Source organism: Onthophagus taurus, chromosome 3 (genome assembly GCF_036711975.1).
Source record: "Onthophagus taurus isolate NC chromosome 3, IU_Otau_3.0, whole genome shotgun sequence".
In the NCBI taxonomy this organism is placed as follows: domain Eukaryota; kingdom Metazoa; phylum Arthropoda; class Insecta; order Coleoptera; family Scarabaeidae; genus Onthophagus; species Onthophagus taurus.
The window spans coordinates 18,465,208-18,485,512 of record NC_091968.1 but is presented as its reverse complement, the minus strand read 5'-3'; the positions used below and the strand labels follow the sequence as shown (position 1 = coordinate 18,485,512).

The following is a 20,305-nucleotide window of genomic DNA, read 5'->3' as shown; positions in this document are numbered from 1 at the left end:
CATCAGATTATTCTTCCTACGCTCGCGTTCCATCACTTCGTGTATAATTTTATAATTTTACTATGATATGACCTACAGAACGAGCCCTTTCCAAAAAGCTATCACACATTAAAATCGGACATTTCGGATATTTTACTGTTTTTCGCGGAATTTAAGGTGTTCCCGCCCAAAATCTGCGCCGGATAAACTATGTTAAGCTCTACTCTACGAGATCTTTCTAATGAGCTATTAATCATTTTTTTATGGATAGAATTTATGGGTAACTTCACACGGGTCGTTTTGCGATATCTCTATTAGTAACGGAGATACATACTTTCAGCAGTACTCTCAAAGATAAAAATAATTGGTGTATTTTGGAACCGGTTGAGGTACATACGAAATCGAAAATGGTAAAAACGGGTAAAAACGATTCTCTTTCGAACTCCATAGATCGTTTTGTGATATCTCTATTAATAACGGAGATACACACTTTCAGTGGTATTCTGAAAAATCAAAAAATTGCTGTATTTTGGAACCGGTTGAGGTACAAACGAAATCGAATGTGGTACAAACACGTACTAACGATTAATACCGAATGGTATTAATTTTATCTCTTTAGGTCATGAGGTACAAACGAAATTAAAGGTGGTACAAACGATTCTCTATCGAATGGTACTAATAAAACCAAAATATCGTAAACTCCAGGTTCACAGAACTCCATCCAGAACATACTCTCACTCCATACCACCTTTCCGCAAATCGTCACACCTCAGCATATGATTAATTGTCTCCCAATCATCTCGATACAATCTACACATCCTCCCGTCATCAACAACACTCACCCGAAATCCGCAACAATAATATATTAACTTGCCTAAAGTAGATTCAATCATCGTTACGTTTTAAATGAAAGAGTAAGAAAATGTTTTTAAACTAAACGATCCGATTTCTTTATTTATCTTTTTCAGTACAACATGTTTCGGCTAACAAGTAGCCCTCTTCAGGTACAACTAAAATTAAAATCATTGAAGTAAATTAGAAAGGTCACTCTAAGAACATGCAAAAATCCTTCAGAAAAAACGAAAGGGTCGAACCAAGTCGTTCTTTAACTGTTGTACTTTCGCGTTTATACTTTTAGATCAACTGACATACTTTGAACATTTTGTTAGTATTGTTTTTCGTACTTTTCGAGTAAGTTACATAAACTCTGTTCATTAAGTTAAGTTTTATGTTTTTCAAAGTCACTTGTAGTCGTTCGACCCTTTTGTTTTTTCTGAAGGATTTTTGCATGTTCTTAGAGTGTTTTCTTACTCTTTCATTTAATAATATATTAAACCAATATTCAAGATAAATGGCGTTAGACTCGTGAGATGAATTATTGGTGTGCTTTGGTCGCTAATGTATGGTGTGAAATTATTGACGTCAAAGTGTTACATCACAAATTTTGATTTCAACCTCGTTTTTTCCCAATTTCAATTATTAACATATACCTTGCGATGCATCGTTTGAAAGGGAAGATTTTGAGGTTTAATTTAAGGTAGAAATCAGTTCTTCATTGCTAGAATTAGAAGTGATTTTCTAAAATTTACATAATCGAAACGTTTTCTATCCCAAGTTTTTACTTCAACCTCGTTTTCTTCTAATTTCGATAATTAACATGTACCTTGCGATGCATCGTTTTAAAAGGAGATTTTGAGCTTTCATTTAAGATATAAATCATTTCTTCATTACTAGAAATAGACCGAAAGTGATTTTTTAAAAATTGGCATAATCGAAACGTTTTCTATCGTAAGTTTTTACTTCAACCTTGTTTTCTCGTAATTTCGATTGTCAACATATACTTTCCGATGCATTGTTTTAAAGAGGAGATTTTGAGCGTTAATTTGAGACATAAATCATTTCCTTCGTTGCTAGAAGTAGACCGGAAGTGATTTTTTAAAATTGACATAATCGAAACGTTTTCTATCGCAAGTTTTTACTTCAACCTCGTTTTCTCCTAATTTCGATTATTAACATATACCTTGCAATGCATCGCTTTAATGCGGAGATTTTGAGCTTTAATTTAAGATATAAATCATTTCTTCATTGCTAGAAATAGACCGGAAGTGATTTTTTAAAATTGATATAATCGATACGTTTTCTATAGCAAGCTTTTATTTCAACCTCGTTTTCTCCTATTTTCGATTATTAACATATACCTTGCGATACATCGTTTTAAAACGGAGATTTTGTGCTTTAATTTAAGATATAAATCATTTCTTCATTGCTATAAATAGACCGGAAGTGATTTTTTAGAATTGACAATCGAATGTTTTCTATCACAAGTTTTTACGTCAACCTCGTTTTCTAATCATTTCGATTATTAACATATACCTTGCGATGCACCGTTTTAAAGAGGATATTTTTAGCTTCAATTTAAGATACAAATCATTTCTTCATTGCTAGAAATAGACCGGAAGTGATTTTTTTAAAATTGACATAATCGAAACGTTTTCATCGCAAGTTTTTACTTCAACCTCGTTTTCTCCTAATTTTGATTATTAACATATACCTTGCGATGCATCGTTTTAAAGAGGAGATTTTAAGCTTTAATTTATGACATAAATCATTTCTTCATTGTTAGAAATAGACCGAAAGTGATTTTTTAAAATTGACATAATCGAAACGTTTTCGATCACAAGTTTTTACTTCAACCTTTCTTTCTCCTAATTTCGATTATTAACATATACCTTGCGATGCATCGTTTTAAAGAGGAGATTTTGAGCTTTAATTTAAGATATAAATCATTTCTTCATTGCTATAAATAGACCGAATGTGATTTTTTTTAAGATTGATATAATCGCAACGTTTTCCATCGCAAGTTTTTACTTCAACCTCGTTTTCTCCTAATTTCGGTTTATTAACAAATACCTTGCGATGCGTCGTTTTAAAGAGATTTTAAGCGTTAATTTAAGATATAAATCATTTCCTCATTGCTAGAAATAGACCGGAAGTCATTTTTCAAATTGACATAATCGACACGTTTTCTATCGCAAGTTTTTACTTCAACCTCGTTTTCTCATAATTTCGATTACTAACATACACTTTGCGATGCATTGCTTTAAATAGGACATTTTGATCTTTAATTTAAGATATAAATCATTGCTATAAATAGACCGGAAGTGATTTAAAACAAAATAGAAAAATTAATAATAGTCATTAAATTTATCGTTTAGAACAATTTATTTAAACGTTAAAATTTGTCTTCAACACATTGAAACATTTAACAACATCATTTAATGTAGCTATCTCTACGTCTTTTTCATTAAATTTATTTTCAACTTTCATAATTTAATGCAACATTTAAATCTAATTGAAAACACAATTTAGGTGCTCAAATTTTAATGTTCTACATCTGTGTACTAAGAGTTACTATCCATTTATAAAAAACGTAGATCCTCTTAAAATCCTTAAATTAAAATTTTGTTTTATAATCTTTAAATTAATCTAAATGTATTAAGTAACTCACCTTAGCTAATGCAACTTGAGATATTTGCCCAAATAAACGTGTTTCCATCACAAGCGATTTTTGACTCATTGTGAGTATGATCAACAAATCTTTTCGTGTTGATACATCCGCATCGTACCAATTCATGTTGTAAATTGCTTCCGAAATACCATCGGCCTATTATTAAAAAGATTAAAAAACTTTTTATTAATAAAATAATAAGAATGAGTTATTCATACCGAAGTAGTAAATCTTTGTCCGATTGTATACCACACGAAGATCGTTAAGAAAGTGATGAAGGCCATGGAAAAGTTTAATACATCTTTTTTCTGAAAATATTAAGTTTATTAATTTGGCTAAACGATACGATAAGATTCAAACCTGCGCGAATACAGCGGTGGACATAGTTAAGCAAAGGGTAGGAAAAATTTTTGCTGGGATGAGAAACCCAGTAGAGAACTCGTTAACGAATTGAAACAACCTACAATCGTTATAATCAAACTACTTTAGTAATAAAATAATTTCCAAAATTACAATACCTGAAAATTTCTTGATGATACAAGATAATAGGTCGCAACATTATAAAGTTTCTCTTCCTATTCCCGGTGAATTTTATATTATTAATCAACTCTTTAAGATGTTCTATTCGCACAATCAATAATTCCATCCAATACCAATACAATATTAAAACAATCATAAAAATGTTCAGCGTAACATTCATAGTATATATTTGAAAAAACATTAACAAAGTCATTACAGATCGTGTCAAATCAAAAGGAACGTAAAACTCAACCATTAAGCAATACTTCGTATTCTTAAAAATTGCGCAATTATGATCCCACATAATCAAATACGTCATATAAAACGAAATAAAAAGTACTCCATAACGAGTAATGTTTAAGATAAGTTTCATGTTTTTCTCAACTATCTTAAATTTTTCAGGGATACCGTATTCTTTAAAACCACTTAATAAATGAATCAGCTTAAACAAACTACGTCGTTTACTCAATAATACAACATTATAACAAAGAAGAAACCCTCCCAACACGTAATACTCCATATGAAAGAAACATTTTAAAATATTCTCCTTGAATTCTAAGATTAATAAAATTTAATATATAATGTATTTGTTTTCAACCTTATTTAATTTACCTTTAATTTCTTCGATAAACGGATAAGTTGAACAAACCACATTAAGACTCATCAAAATGATTGGTCCGCATCCTCGAAGTCCTTTCGATGTGGGCCAACAACTATATCTGCGAGAGTATTGTTCTAAAAGATGAAAACCGAGTGTTTTTTTCATGGTGAACTCGACCGATTTGATGCTAGAGAATCCACGGAATGCAATTGGAGATGAAGAGCGTAGCATATATATATTAATATAACATTAGTATTAATAATTGAATCACGAGTATTGATTTACGATCACTGGAACGATTTACATCCGAAAGAATTGGATTGTGTAATCGAGATCTACTAATGTTGCGTCTAAACATTGTGTTTACAACGTTATGTCTTCATGTTAATAACAAAATTGTTGAGGTAGTATATAAATTATGATAAATATTTTGTAATCTTTATTAGAAACTTAGATGCGACTATTTCATAGCGATATGTAAACAATTAATTAAGTTTTCTTTTCGTTAATTAATTTCTCTTTATTACTTTTAGTTTTTGATTCATCGCCTGATTTGATATCGAAAAAGTCTAATTTGGGGAATTTTCGAATGTAAGCAATATAAGCTATCCTTTATGGATAATGGTTTTCAAGTTTAATAAGAGCTATTTTTATTTGAAACATTTTCCTCCACCGTTTCTAATTTGCTATTTGAAATCAATCTTAATTAGTAAAAACGTCAAATTTGTGACAACTTGATCTTTTATCTTATAAGTTGGTAACAGAGTTGGGCAAAATTACTGTTTTTCGCAGAATTTAAGGTGTTCCCGCCCAAAATCTGCGCCGTCAAAACTATGTTAGGCTCTATTCTACGAGATCTTTCTAATGCGCTATTAATCATTAAAATCGATACACAAACAAAAAAGTTTTTTTTATGGATGGAATTTATGGGTAACTTCACACTGGTCGCAAAACGGTCGATGGAGTTAGAAAGAGAATTTGTACCCGTTTGTATAGTTTCCGATATTTCTGGTGGTTTTTATGACTTAATTGCAGTCATATAACGAACAAAGATGGGGTTGTATACAGGTAGTTTACGAACCCCAAACTCTGGCGTGAGTTGTTCAGGTCCACATTAACGAAAATTTCAATAACATAATATTTAAAAACTTAAATATCATTACTTTTTGTGAAAATACAACAATTTATTTAAATCTATCTAAAAAGTACATTTGCTTAAATAATTTATGATTATTATTATAAAATTTATTTAGTGTGAGAAACTAATTTAAGATAATTATAAAAAATATGTTTTAATTTTTATATTATAAATTAATACTTGCTTTTTTTTGTAAAATCATTTAAGTATAAGTAAGTTTATATTCTTTACTACATTTCTGTTTTATTTTGTTGAATTTAAAATAAAATAAAAAAGAAGTTCAGTCAATGTCTTCGACAGAGTAGTATCGCGTTTTGCAGCGTGCTGAGTTTTCTCTTGCAAATTATTACTTTAAAGATGCGTTTCACCGACGAAAACCTTCGTGAACTTAAAGCTCTCTTTAATGAATCGGTCGAGGAGTTAATTAAAAGTGAAACATTTTTATCTAAAACCGTTAACGTGATTAAAGATCGCTTTAATGCGGAAATTGAAGATCTCAAGTCCCAAAATGTTAACCTCCAGCGTGAAAACCAGTTATTAGGTGAAAAACTTGACAACCTGGAGCAGTATTCTCGCCGAAACAACGTCCGAGTATTTGGTGTTACTGAGCAGGAGAATGAAAATGTTGACGTTAAAATTGTTTCGTTGTGTAAAGAGCAGTTGGGCTTGTCTATTTCTTGTACTGACATTGATCGTTGTCATCGTGTTGGACGTTTCTCGGGCAAGAACGGAAATCCTCGTCCTATGCTGGTTAAATTTGTTAGCTATAGATCTCGAGCGGCAGTTTGTAAATCCAGGGGTAAATTAAAAGGAACTAAAATCGGCATTCAGGAAGATCTTACATCACGTAATCCGTAATCCTGAAGCAAGTATGGGCGAAGTTCGGGAAGAGAAACTGTTGGTCTTCTGATGGTCGAATATTTGCTAAGAGTGATGGCTCTACTATACTAATTAAACAGTTTTCGGATCTTAATATCTCGTCCAAAAGTCGATTGTCGTTGGTCGGTGGGGATATAACAGGTTAATTATATCTTATAGAATAGAGTTGTTTTATTGTTTTTTTTTTCTATCTCGCACGTTTGCACGTTTTCTATGATTGTAGGAAACGTTATTGAGTAACTTAATCAATTTATTTAATTAATTGTTTTTATTAATTAATTTTAGTTTAATTTTTGCTTTTACTTTTATTGTCATATTTTTTCTTGTTTTCTTTTATTAATTTTATTATTGTTTTTGCTTATCAAAATCAAATCAAATTTGTTTATTTTTGTTGGTATTTAAAAAAAAAAAAGGAGAAAAAGAAAGAAAAAAGAAAAGAGGAGGAAGGAAGAAAAGAAAAAAAAAAAGATTCTTTTTATTTCTTTTGTGGATAGTTGTCATTTTGTATATTGTCACAAGCTTTTATTGTTTGTTATTTTGTGGTTATTATTTGAATTGGTTCCGTATTATAATGTCGAACTCCTTTCGCGTAGAACATTTGAATGTGAGATCGGTGCTGGCACACTTTGATGAACTTAGGGATTATTTGTTGCTTTCTAGATGTGATGTGCTTGGTATCTCAGAGACTTGGTTGAATGGAAGGATTGATGATCGACTACTACATGTGGACGGCTATAACTTCTGTAGAGTTGATAGACAATCTAGAGGTGGTGGAGTTGGTTTTTTTATAAGAGATTGTTATTCCTGTAAAATAATTCACGTTCAGCCGATACAGGGAGCTGAGCAGCTTTGGGTTGAGTTGGTCTTGGGAGGGATGCATATAGCTTTTGGTGTTTGTTATAGACCTCCAAATTGTGATCTGAAGCTATTTCTTGAAGGACTTGAAAGGTCACTTTCTGTTGTATATCCCTCAGTTGATGAGATAGTTGTTGTTGGAGATTTTAATGTTAACTTTTTGGTTGAGAGTCCATCCACTATATCTCTTAAGAGTACCCTTGAGGTGTTTGCCTTGCGTGAGGTTGTTGACGTGCCTTCTAGGATATCTAGCTCCTCCGTCTCTCTTATTGACCTGATCTTTGTATCTGGTGCCCTGATGGTTTCTGATTGTAATACGCTTGATCTTGGTTTCTCTGACCATCTGTTGATTTTTTGTGAACTGACAATTCAAAGAATTAGGGCTAGATCCAGGTTTGTTACTTTTCGCAATTTGCGTAATATTATCATGGACAATTTTAATAGAGACTTAGATATTATGAATTGGGAGGCTTTATATGTTCTCCCCTCTATTGATGAAAAGGTCGACTATTTTAATGAGGTTTTAATCTCTTTATTTGATGTTCATGCACCACTCATTACTGGAACTGTTAAGAAGGCCTCTTTGCCGTGGTTTACTAGCAACATCAGGGAGATGATAGGACTTAGAGAGGCTGCCTTGAGGCGTTACAAGAGAACAGGAAATCCTGTACATTTTCAATACTACAAACAGCTGCGTATCTTTGTCACCGGTGCTATTCGTCGTGAAAAAAAGGCTTTTCTTGAACAGAACTGTGTGGTTGGGGGACCTCGTTCTATGTGGAGGACATTGAGAAAGTATAATGTTGTTAAGTCTAATATTACAGATTTACCGCCTCATCTGGCCGATCCGGACAATATTAATTTGTTTTTTTCTGAAGCTATTGGTGATGTTGTTGTTGAACCTGACGCTGATTTATTACATTTTTATGATAGATATCGATTAAATCCTGAAGGTACTACCTTTACTTTCAGTGACGTCTCTGTGGAATTTGTTGAGCGAATGTTACTTTCATTTAAGTCCACTAGTGTTGGTTCTGATGGAATTTCCCTGGATATGGTTAGATTGTGCTGTCCTCGTATTTTGAATGTTCTTTGCCATATAATTAATTTCTGCTTGAAAGAGTCAGTTTACCCGAGTGCGTGGAAGTTTGGTTTGGTGACTCCTGTTCCTAAAGCCAATCCAGTTGAGGAGTTTAAAGATCTGAGGCCCATTACCATCCTCCCGGTTCTTTCCAAAGTGTTGGAGAGGATTATGGCGAAACAACTACAATCCTTTTTAAATTCTAATCATATTTTACCTCAGAAACAATCTGGCTTTAGGCGACAGTATAGCTGTGCCACGGCACTTCTTGATCTGACAGATGACGTTTTTAGAGCTCTGGATGGGGGAAGATCTACTGTACTTGTGCTTCTTGATTTCAGCAAGGCATTTGATATTTTGAATCATAACCTTTTGTTGGCTATTCTGAGGTTTATTGGTGTTTCTGATTGTGCTGTTTCCTTGTTTCGGAGCTATCTTTCTAACAGGATGCAATCGGTTAAGGTTAAATCCGTTTGTTCTGATCCTTCTACAATTGTAGCAGGTGTACCGCAAGGTTCTATTTTGGGTCCACTTTTATTTAGTATATTCACCAGCAATTTATTTTCAAAATTAACCTTATGTTCCTATCACTTATATGCGGATGATACACAGCTGTATTTCGACCTCATACCTGATGAGTTGCCTCATGCATGTGACAGAATTACTGAGGAATTGGGTCACTTATGTGTGGAGATACAAAGGCATGCTCTTGTGATCAATCCTGACAAGACCCAATGCATCTTATTTACTAAAAAGGGTAACTTATCTGTTAATAAAAATGACATTAACATTAGTATGCTAGGGGAGCAATTAAGAGTGGTGGACTCGGTCAAGAGTTTGGGTGTTGTCATTGATGATAGGCTTACTTTTGGTGATCACATTAGGTTGATATGTGGGCGCGCGTATGGGTCCCTTAGAAGCCTCTATTTTAGTAAAATGTTTTTGTCGATAAAGCTCAAACGCCTTCTCTGTGATGCTCTAGTTTTGTCTCACTTTAATTATTGTAACGTTGTATTTGGTCCATGTCTATCTTTTGAGAGTTTGAGAAGAATTCAGGTCGTGCAGAATTCGTGTCTTCGCTTTATTTATAAATTGAGGAGAGGTGATCACGTCTCACAAGCTCTTCAGAATTGTGGTTGGCTGAATATGCGACAGAGATTTGTTTTTCATTACTTGTCTTTTATTCATGGGATTATTATTTCTGGTAAACCTCCTTATCTTTCTCGCAAGATTACCTTCAGAACTGATGTACACAATTTGAATCTTAGGCATGGATTTTCTATTACAGTTCCGCTGCATAGATCGTCAAAATTTCAGTGCTCGTTTTCCTATCAAGTAGCTCGTTTTTGGAACGCGATTCCCGGTTCTGCGAGGTGTGCCCGCTCGGTTCAGTTGTTTAGATCTATTGTTTTGCGCGAGAGGGTGTTTGATCGGTTTTTGTGATAATTGATATAGTGTTGCTTTTGATTCTTTTGGTAATTTAATAATCCTAACTACTTGTTTTTATTTTTATTATCTCATTTTCATTGATACTGCTCAGTTTTGATTTGATTTAACTTTTATTTTATTTTCTGCTGCTGTTCTCATTAGGTGCAAGTAAAATCAGTGGCATTGTTTTGCCTTTTCTGCCCTTGCACCCTTTGAGCTATAATTTAAGTTTAATATTATTGTACTTTTCCTTATTATTGTATTTTGTTTTTTCTAATTTGGCTCAATAAATTATTATTATTATTAAGTGCGTCCCTGGACCTAGTTCCCTAGGAGGACCTATCATAAATCATGTCCAGGTACTTTTTCCGGGTGATAATTACTGCCACTACTGTTTCTGAGGGTCATAAAAACCACCAGAAATATCGGAGACTATACCACTTTTGTTTTCGTTTGTACCTCTTCCTATTCCAAAATACAACGATTTTTGAAAATACCGCTGAAAGTGTGTATCTGCGTTATTAATTTAAGTTATTAATTAATTTATTACAGATATCGCAAAACGGTCGATGTGGTTCGAGAGTGAATCATTTGTACTTCTTTGCACCGCTTTCGTTCATGGTATTTCTTTCTCTCCTGTCTCCACTTTGCGTAACCCAGAACTAACGACGAGGACGTGGCAGGATTCTAGTTCCATTTTTCTTTTTAAATTTTTGTTCATAGAGCTTCTGGATGGGGGAAGTGATAACTGTAAGGAAGAGAAGGGGGTATTAATGTGTAAGTTGTATTTATGAGATTTGATTAGATTCCAAGGAATTTAAATTTAAGGATTTGAAATAAAAATGAAATTGTATAATATTTATCTATTTTTTTATAAATCTTATAAATAAACATCAAAATTTAATTAAAAAAGCACACTTGTAATAATCTATGTGATTTTTTGTTTTATCTTATTTACCATGGGTTTTAAATCAATAATACCACCACTTAATAAAAAGAACTGTCAATAATAATTCTTAATACAAAAAAAAATGAAACAAAAAAAGAAATAAATCTAACATTGTAAGAAATCTATCTATCACTATGATTATTATAATTATTATCATTATAATTCCTAGTATTTTGTTTAATATTTAATAATAATTATAACTATTAATACTTTGTACAATTACCTAAAAGTAAAAAATAATTTAGTACATATATAAATTTATATATCTCCTTAAATCTAATTTTATCTTCAATAATTGCATATAATACGTTTAAAAAAATATTTTAAAAAAACACCCTACCACCATTAAGTGATGTTTTTTCCTTTTCTTAGTGTTACTTGCCCCGGGAATGATTCATCCTTTTAACCCAACAAAAATTAAAGAACCTTCAATTAAGAAATCATCAAAAAAAAAATCAAAAAGTACCCTTTTACGAATTAAAATTAAAACTTAATAATAAAAGTGTCCTTTCTTTTAATTATTTTGTTTAATGATTTTTCTTTTTCGATCTCTTCCTTTTCTTCTTCTTTCCATTATTAACAACTAATCCCTCTAAATTTTTTGATTCCTCAACTGAAGGTGTCGTTGGTTCAGATGTTGTTGTTAAATCATCTTCGTCCTCGTCTTCTTTATTAAAAATAGTTTCGTTTTTTACGTTATTATTAATACTACCGTCGATATTATCGATATTATTGACGTTAACGTTATTATTTCCGTTTACGCAAATATCTAACGTTGTGATTTCAGTTAATAATTCGATTTGGTTCGATTCGATTTGGTCTGTTAATTCTAAAGAAATAATTTTTTCTTGTAACGTTTCAACCTATAATCAAATAGAAACTTAGAAAATAAATATTTTAAGTGTTTAATAAACTAAGTAACTACAAAACTAAAAGGAAGAAACCCAAGCTAAATTTAAGCTAATAAATAAAATCAACGTTTAGATTGATTTGATTAAAAAAAAAGTAATCTAATAGATTGCACTAACCGTAGCAAGGCTAAAAAGAACAGTGCGTTGTAGACATGCAAGACGCGCTTTTCACTCTCTCTATACCTCTCTCTCGATCAATTTCTCCACGTACTCCACCGTCCTGACTTTTTTCTCCCCCGTCACTTCATCCAAATACTCCTCGGTTCTTCTCGTTATTTTCTCATCGATCACTTTTTCGCTTTCACGAACCGTCTTATTTCCGGGTTCCGTTCGAACCGACAACTTCGGGAAATCCCCCGAATTCGGTCTTAACTTAACATGCAAAAAGAGACACAAAGAAAAAGATACAAGATGCGGTTAATTTTTATTTTAACTTAATTAATTTTATTTCATTAGTAATTTTAATTTATTTGTTCTACACCAAATAAAAAAATTTAGTTTAGAAATTTTAGTTAAAAGATAATTTGAATTATAAAATTAATATATGTACTTACTTGAGTTTTTTCTTCGATTTCGTTATCGATTTCTTGTTGTTCTTGAGTATTTTCGGGCATAACTACCATGTCGGCCATTGATTTGATGACCATCTGAGCTTGGATTGCGTCGTTTTCGAGTGATTTTAAACGGGCTTGGCGCCAAGCGGCGCGTTTTTCAGCACGAATTGCTCTTTCTTCGGCTGGCGATTTCGCATTTATTTCGTCATCGTCGGTTAAAAGACCTTCGTCTCGGAGTTGATCGCGTAAACGACGTTCAGCTTTTGCGGTACGAACTACTCCGATTGTACTCGCAGGCCTAAATGCAAGAAATTATTTTTTAGTATTTTTGATAAATTATATGTATACATATATAAATATATAATAACTATACATCAGATAGTTTAATTTTCGGAATTTTCGTAAAGTAAACTGTAACCTAGCTATCTTATACAGAAGAAAGTAAGGGTGATAACCGATAGAACCTGAATAAGAACCCTGGTATTGGTGAAACGACGATTGAGAGCGCGCCAGGATCTCAACTGAGTTTGTTGCTATCTGTGAGTACAAGAGCGAACTAAATTTGATATTAGCTTAAGAAATAGAATCAGAAATGAAGATATCAGATGGAGAATTGGTGTCATGTATACACGACGACTTTAAACAGTTTTCGTGCGGTTAATATAAAAAATTTTGTTAGAAAATACGGAAATACTACGTATAACAGCACGAGACGTGAACCCAAAGTGGTCTAAACCACGCTAGAAGGACAGCAGATTGTTTTTATCCAAAAATGTTTCTTATAATATTTGTTTGTAATGTCGATTAAAATCGATTATTGTAATAAAAGTTTTTAATATCTCCACCAGGTGGCATTGTATACTAGTACAGTAGACCCCGACTAACGAGAACATTTGTTCAAGTCCCTACAGCTACACCCCCCTTTCAGATATCAGCATTTTGATACTACTATAATTATGTACTAATTTTGTACTACATTAAAAATTTTTGTGCTAATCATCTAGTACTTTTTTTTATATACAGGTGTCCCGTATGTACCGCATCAGAGCATTATACGGTTGAAGGATGCATTATTCTGAAGCGATTTTTCTAATAACATTTTTTCGACATGTTTATAATAACCGCACGGGAACTGTTTAAAATTCTCCGCTTTTGTCTAATAACAGACGATTTTGATTCACGAAAAAAGTTTATTTCTCTTTGCGTGTCGAATCTATTGGTAAGTATACGTGAGAAACGTGTTTTGATCGGCGCGGTGGCGGCGCCGAGGGTTAGGATTACCTAAACAGTTCCCGTACGGTTATTATAAACATTTCGAAAAAAAATTATTAGAAAAATCGCTTCAGAATAATGTATCCTACAACCGTATAATGCTCTGATGCGGAAGATACGGGACACGGTGTATATATCAAAGAGGGGGTTTTAGCTGGACGTTCAGTTACGCACCCTTTTTAAGATATCAACATTTTGATGGTCCCATCATTTAGTGCTATTTATGTGCTAATTGCGTACGACATTAAAATTTTTTGTACATACTAATCATTTAATATGTTTTATGTATATCAAAGTGGGGGGTGTAGCAAGACGTCCAGTTACACCCCCCTTTTAAAATATCAGCATTTTGATAGTGCCATAATTTTGTGGTATTTATGTACTAATTTTGTATTACATTAAAATTTTTGGTACTAATCATTTAGTATTTATTTTATACAGGTGTTTCAGGTTTTTGTCGCAGGACATTAACAGTCGATAGATCTTTTAAAATTAACACAAAAACTTCATATAAACATAAACGCTTTGTTTTGGAGATACAGGATGTTCAAATTAAATTTTTAAATTGATTTTTATTTAATATTACACGTGTATTTCAACCGATTCTTTTCAAATTTGGCATATGGAGTAATGTATTCCATACGGATTAAAATAACAATAACTTTTCTGACAGTCTACTTTTTGGCTTTTTGAACAAAAATTCTTATTTTCGGTACTTTTTTAAGCAAAAACGGTACTATTATCAAAATGTGCTAAAGTTGATCGTTTTCATGATATTCCGCTTTTTATTATTCGATATTAACCATTTTTTTACAGGATTATTAAAGATAGGTATAATATTGTTTGCCATTGACAAAGTAGGTAACTTCACTAATAGTGTTAAATTAATTTTTCTTATTCGTTAACGTGTTAAATTCAATTTTCTTGCTTATTAACGTGCTAAATTCATTACTCTTTTTCTTAATTGTGTCATTTTTTAATATTTTGTTTGCTGCATAAAAACTTATAACGTTTTTATGCAGCAAACAAAATACCGTTTATTTTTCCTAACCAAGAGTTAGCGGATATTCATTTTGTTTATGGGTTTGCAAACGGAAATTCAGCAGAAGTAGCCCTAGAGTATAGAAGATATCCAAATAGAAGATATCCGCATCCTTCTCTGTTTGTGAAAGTGGATAGACATAGTAGTTGAACAAGCAAAAAACTTTAGAAGAATTTTGCGTGAGTTCGACAGAGACCTCACGACGAGTGTTAGAAGAGTTTCGAATGTCTTACGAATTTCTAGGGCGCGTCTTTATCGGCTTTTAAAACATGATCATAGACATGCTTATCATTTACAACCCTTGCAAGGATTGCAACCAGGCGATAAAGAACGGCATGTAACGTGTAACAGGTGGATTGCTAAAGCATCAGCCAACAATCCAGATTTTTTAAATAATGTAATGTGGAACGATGAATCGTGTTTTACAAGACGTGGGATTGTAAACTTTACATGTTTTGGTATCCCTACGCAATTCAGCCACGAAACTTCCAACATGAATTTAGTGTCAACGTCTGGGTAGGTGTTTATAATAATCATTTTTGCGCGCCATACTTTTTGCCACCACAATTAACCACCGCAGTGGTTAAGTTGTTCTTATAATTTTTAGTAGCTGTATGTAACATGCCAATATGTGGGATGACATTGATTTGGTTTTAAGAAGAAAAGCCTTTCTTTTCAACTTGATGATTGTGCAGCTTATCATGGTAGGGTGGTAAGAAATTGACTAGACAACCATTTTCCTGCAAGATGAATTCGTCGTGGTGGACCAGTCGCATGGCCCCACGATACACAATACTAATTTGAAAAACAGTTAATAGTTGAAAACATATGTCCATATGATTGGCTGATTAGCAAGAAGGTATATTTCGCAATACATATTACGTAACATAACGTAGATCGAGTTATAACTTTTGATTTTAAATGTTTCGTAAGTCGAAATACTCGTAAGTTAGAGCTCTCGTTTCAATAACAACATTTTATCTACAAAAACTGTTGAAAATGAACACCTCCAGCTAAGATGCAAGAATCCAATCTTTTCCTCATTCACTGCCGAACCCTTTCAGAAACACCATGATCGTTTCTTACTGAATTACAGCATATGATTTCGCAAGTCTTCCACATTTTCTACTGGAGTAATGTAAACTAACGATTTAAGATGGCCTCATAGAAAAAATTCTGGGAGTTAAAATCCGGGGATCGGGCAGGCCACAAGTGAGGTCTACCTCGACAAATCCAGCGATCTCCATATGTTTCTGTCCAAAACTCACGAGCAACCTTACTATAATGCGCTGGTGCACCATTGAGCATAAACCACATTGAATTTCTTATTATCACCTCTAGAAACGGAGGTAACGTGTTTTAAAAAGTTACAATACACTTCGCCGGTAAGTCTTCTTCGTAGAAATAGTGGTCCAACTAGCCAGTTAACCACAATTTCAACAGAAACATTCAAATGTTGAAATCGTTCTTCACTTAGCTCATGCGAAAATTGTTTATTGCATTTCTTGAAGAATTCGCTTCATCAATAAAAAGAATCAAAGTCAGTAGTTGAGAGATTTGAACCAATTTGCCCAAGAGCCATTGACAGAATGCTACTCATGGATGGAAAGCAGCAGGTAGAAGTGCTTGAACGCGTTGTAAATGGAATACAACAAATAATTTTAAAGAATTTTCCAAACAATTCCATTACTAATATTCAAAGTATTTGCAATTAATCGAGAAGTCTTTCGTAAGTTACAATCTATTAAAACTAATGCAGTTGGGTGTGATGGTATTAGCGTAAAAATGTTGTTGTTGTGTTGCCCAGTTATTGTTCCATATTTGTGTCATATTATTAACTGTTGTCTGGAATTTGGGGTTTATCCCGACCAATGGAAAACTGCATTGGTTTCACCAATTCCAAAAAACAAGAATCCAAATGCATTGGTTGATTTACGGCCTATTAGTATTTTAAATATTACCTCGAAGGTTTTGGAGAGGATTGTGGCGGCGAGAATTTGGGGCCATCTTAATGAATTTAATATATTACCAGCCAATCAGTCTGGATTGCGCCCTGGTTTCAGCTATACCACGGCTCTTCTTGATGTTACCGACGATGTCTTGCGTGGGATGGATGAGAGGAGTGTCACTGCACTTGTTTTGATCGACTTTTCTAAGACTTTTGACACGATTCATCATTTAACACTTCTAGCAGATCTTCATTATATTGGCCTCTCTCCGATAGCTGTTGATTTCTTTAAAAATTATTTTTTACATCGCTCTCAGATTGTTAAATTTCAGGATGCTCTATCGGAGAGAGGCCTTATTACTTCTGGAGTGCCTCAAGGATCGATTTTGGGACCTATACTGTATCTTATTTACACGATTAATCTGTGTTCTAACCTAAAGCACTGTAAAACCCATGTATGCTGACGACACACAAGTATACTTTCGCTTTAGTAGGGATAACATAGGTGAGTCGCAATCTCTAATGAATTCTGACTTGAAGTTATTAATTGCCAACGCCAAATGCCATTGTTTATCTATTAATGCTAGGCAATCCTTGAACATTCTTGTTAACGATGAACAACTAAACTTTACGCACGTTGCCCGTAATTTAGGTATTGCCATGGACTCTGATTTGAGATTTAAAGGGCATGTCAGTAATCTCCTTCAAAGAGCCTACTCCACCTTTAAGCTTTGGTATTCAAGTAAAAACTTACTGCATCAACAATTAAGAATTCATTTATGCGAGTCACTTGTGTTATCCATTTTTAATTATGGGGATGCTCTTTACCACTCTTGCATCGATGCTGCGAATAGATGTCGTATTCAGCGGGTGCAGAATTCTTACATTCGCTTTATCTATGGTGTAAACGTGAGAGAATTTCTCATACGCTCGGTTGGGTCGGTTGGCTGAATATGTCACGACGTAGAATACTACACTCCGCTTGTCTGTATCATAAAATCCTTACTTATAAAACCCCTCCTTATTTGCACAACAAAATTTGCTATCGGACAGATATTCATAATATAAATGTTAGGCACCGTTACACGTTAACAATACCGAAGCATCGGCTCGAACTGTTCAATAGAGCCTTTTCCTACTGTGTGCCTAGCATTTATAACAATATCCCACTTACTATAAAGCTGGAGAATGTGTGTGGTTTCAGAAACAAATTAAAAATTGAACTGCGGAGACAGCAGGAGGAAGCGGGCAATTATTAGGCATATCAAGCATTTTAAGACATCTTGAAACCTTTGAATTGGCGTTGCACTTGGGGTGGGTGGTGGGATGGGTTTTAGATATAATTTCATTTAATACTTCCGAGGGCCAATTAAAAACAGTTTGCGCTTTCGCTAATTGACTTGGCCCTCTTTAACTCCATTGATTGTTTATTAGTATTATTATTAGTTTATATACTTTCCTTTGTTCATTTAATTTTTTTTGTATTACTCTTCTTTTTTCAATGTATTACATGGGGTTAATAAATATTATATTATTATTATTATTATTAAATGCCTGGTTCTTCCTTTAATATATACAACGCATTCTCTTCCAGTTCAACCGTTCTGACTGTCATTGGCCTTCCTGATCCTCCACTTCGTTTCAATGAGCTTGTTTCATAAAGACGTTGATGAATACTTTGGAAGATTTTTCTATCAGGAATATTATTCTGGGAAAATCGGTCAATGTACAACCACCTAGTTTAGTAATCGGAATGTTGTTAAAGGATAGTTTTATTTCGCTTATATCAGTAAATTTAAAAATTTCAAAAATGGTTCTGCTGAAAATTTATATCTTTGAAACAAAGCGGATTTCCAAAAATCATTAGAAGATATTCTTAGAATAAAATTAAAGACAATTTTGCACTTTCGCAATGGAAAATCCTTTATTATTTAGCTTTTACCGGTTTCGCCCTAAGGGCATCTTCAGAAAGCCACCTGTTGTATAAAACAACATAAAATTACAACAACGCCTTATATCAACATAATATATGTATATCAAATTAAAATGAACATAATCAAACTTACGTCAGTTTTTGAATCAAATTCATATTACAAATCAAAAACCTTTGAAAGTTATATTGGCTTGATGGGTTCACAAATCAACAGAAAAACCTTTTTGAGGTTATGATAGTTAGTTTTTACCACCAAATGTCATACATGTAGTTATGCAAATGTTATAACATCGATAAAGAAGGAAATCAATATTTGTCAATTTGAAAATTCTTAATTTAGTATAGTTTGTAGACATATAATTTGTAAAATATCAGTAAAAAATTTATAAATATTGTAGGTACAGGCGGGAACATGTAGGAAATAAAAGGGGAACAAAGGTTAGGAGTGTAGCTGAGGGTTCCAGAAGTTGCGGTAAATAAACGCTACGTATTTAATTACCGTCGTACATCTGGAATTTGAATAGGATGCTGTTGGAATAAGTAGGAAGGGTGAGGAGTGTAGCTGAGACGATTTTCCAGATGTTGCGGTATGTTGAATGCTACATATTCAACCACCCTCGTGCATCTGGAAAAAATTTTTTTTTATTATTTTCTTTTTTGTTTTTTAGGGGGTGGTTTCCTGGTGGTTTGGACTTGTTCGTTCAGACAGTGGCATGTTGGAAACTTGTGTTTGAATTTGTTAATCTCGTAGTATTCAAGTATCTCCATCATGTACCCTTTATTAGTTTTATGTATCAAAGTTGTGTTTTCATTGTCATCGAATTCATGTTCTATGGTGAATAGAAGGTGTTTGCCGAAATTTGAGTTCTGTTTGGTTTTATGTTCGTATATTCTCTGTTCTAATCTTCAACCTGTCTGCCCAATGTAAGTCGCTTCTTCAAGTTTATTTATTCTATCTTTATTGTTGAGAAGTAGTCTACCTATGGTGTTGTTGTTTTTGCATGTTAAGTCCATATTGTATTTGTTAAAAATCTTTCTTATTTTCTTATGTATCTTGCCTTGATATTGTATTGCTCTGTAAGTTTTTATCTCGTTCTTCGTATTTGGAATTAATGTGGTTTTATTAGTGATATCAAATTTATTTATTTTAGTATTGATGAAGTATTGAGGAAGCAATTTCTCTGATTATATTAAGTTCTGAGTCTAAATTCTCTTTGCTCAAGTTAGAAGTGAGAGCTCTGTTCAGAAAAGCATGAAAAGCAGCGAACTTGTGAGACTGGTCATGATGTGAATCGTATGGTATGATGGCGTCTGTCTGTGTTTTTTCCTGTAAATGTCGTAAGTCAATTTTCTTCAGTTCTTTTCCAAAGTCAGATCCAAGAAATTAAGTTTATTAGTTTATTCTATTTGATGCCCATTGATGTACATAAGGATATCGTTGGTATTAATATCATCAGTGATGTCTATTATAGCGAAAACATCGTCAACATATCGTTTCCAGAAAACAATATTTTTGCTGAACGGGTTTTTGGGGTTAATTATATCCTGGTTCTCTATTCCATCTAGGAATATGTCTGCAAGCATCCCATTCAATGGAGATCCCATGGGTAGTCCGTCACAGTAAGGAAAAATTTTGTTGTTGAGAGAGCAAAAGTTTTGTTCTATGCATATTTGGAACATTCTCAGAATATATGAATTTTCCGTAGGG

The 20,305-nt window shown here is 33.2% G+C and overlaps 2 protein-coding genes across 8 annotated transcripts in view; both read right to left on the bottom strand.

The window, feature by feature from the left end:
• Window positions 1–3,182: 3,182 nt before the first annotated feature.
• On the bottom strand, window positions 3,183–4,539 carry LOC139429580 (putative odorant receptor 85d). Its single transcript, XM_071195448.1, has 4 exons — window positions 3,848–4,539; window positions 3,706–3,795; window positions 3,488–3,643; window positions 3,183–3,427 (listed from the first exon to the last, which is right to left on the bottom strand). Exons 1-4 carry the CDS (start codon window positions 3,869–3,871, stop codon window positions 3,368–3,370), a joined length of 330 nt encoding a protein of 109 aa, XP_071051549.1. The 5' UTR covers window positions 3,872–4,539; the 3' UTR covers window positions 3,183–3,367.
• A 6,297-nt stretch (window positions 4,540–10,836) lies between these two features.
• Window positions 10,837–20,305, bottom strand: part of LOC111415100 (scribble planar cell polarity protein) — a 94,451-nt gene continuing 84,982 nt past the window's right edge. For 5 of the 7 annotated variants that reach the window (XM_071195109.1, XM_071195113.1, XM_071195111.1 and 2 more), the window contains 3 exons: window positions 12,403–12,700; window positions 12,032–12,220; window positions 10,837–11,800 (listed from right to left, as the gene is read on the bottom strand). In XM_071195109.1, the coding sequence (XP_071051210.1) occupies window positions 11,465–11,800; window positions 12,032–12,220; window positions 12,403–12,700 (823 nt within the window). In that variant the 3' untranslated portion in view covers window positions 10,837–11,464. Of the gene's footprint in view, window positions 11,801–11,965; window positions 12,221–12,402; window positions 12,701–20,305 lie in introns of all 7 variants that reach the window. The other 2 variants (XR_011640032.1, XM_071195112.1) reach the window with 2 other exon arrangements.

What these genes read in the sequence shown, in the direction of transcription:
- LOC139429580 (XM_071195448.1), bottom strand. Translation starts at nt 3,871, where the DNA reads ATGTCCACCGCTGTATTCGCGCAG. An exon ending in GACAAAGATTTACTACTTCG is followed by an intron (nt 3,644 to 3,705) that starts GTATGAATAACT and finishes TTTTAATAATAG; the next exon opens with GCCGATGGTATTTCGGAAGC. An exon ending in CTCAAGTTGCATTAGCTAAG is followed by an intron (nt 3,428 to 3,487) that starts GTGAGTTACTTA and finishes TTTTAATTTAAG; the next exon opens with GATTTTAAGAGGATCTACGT.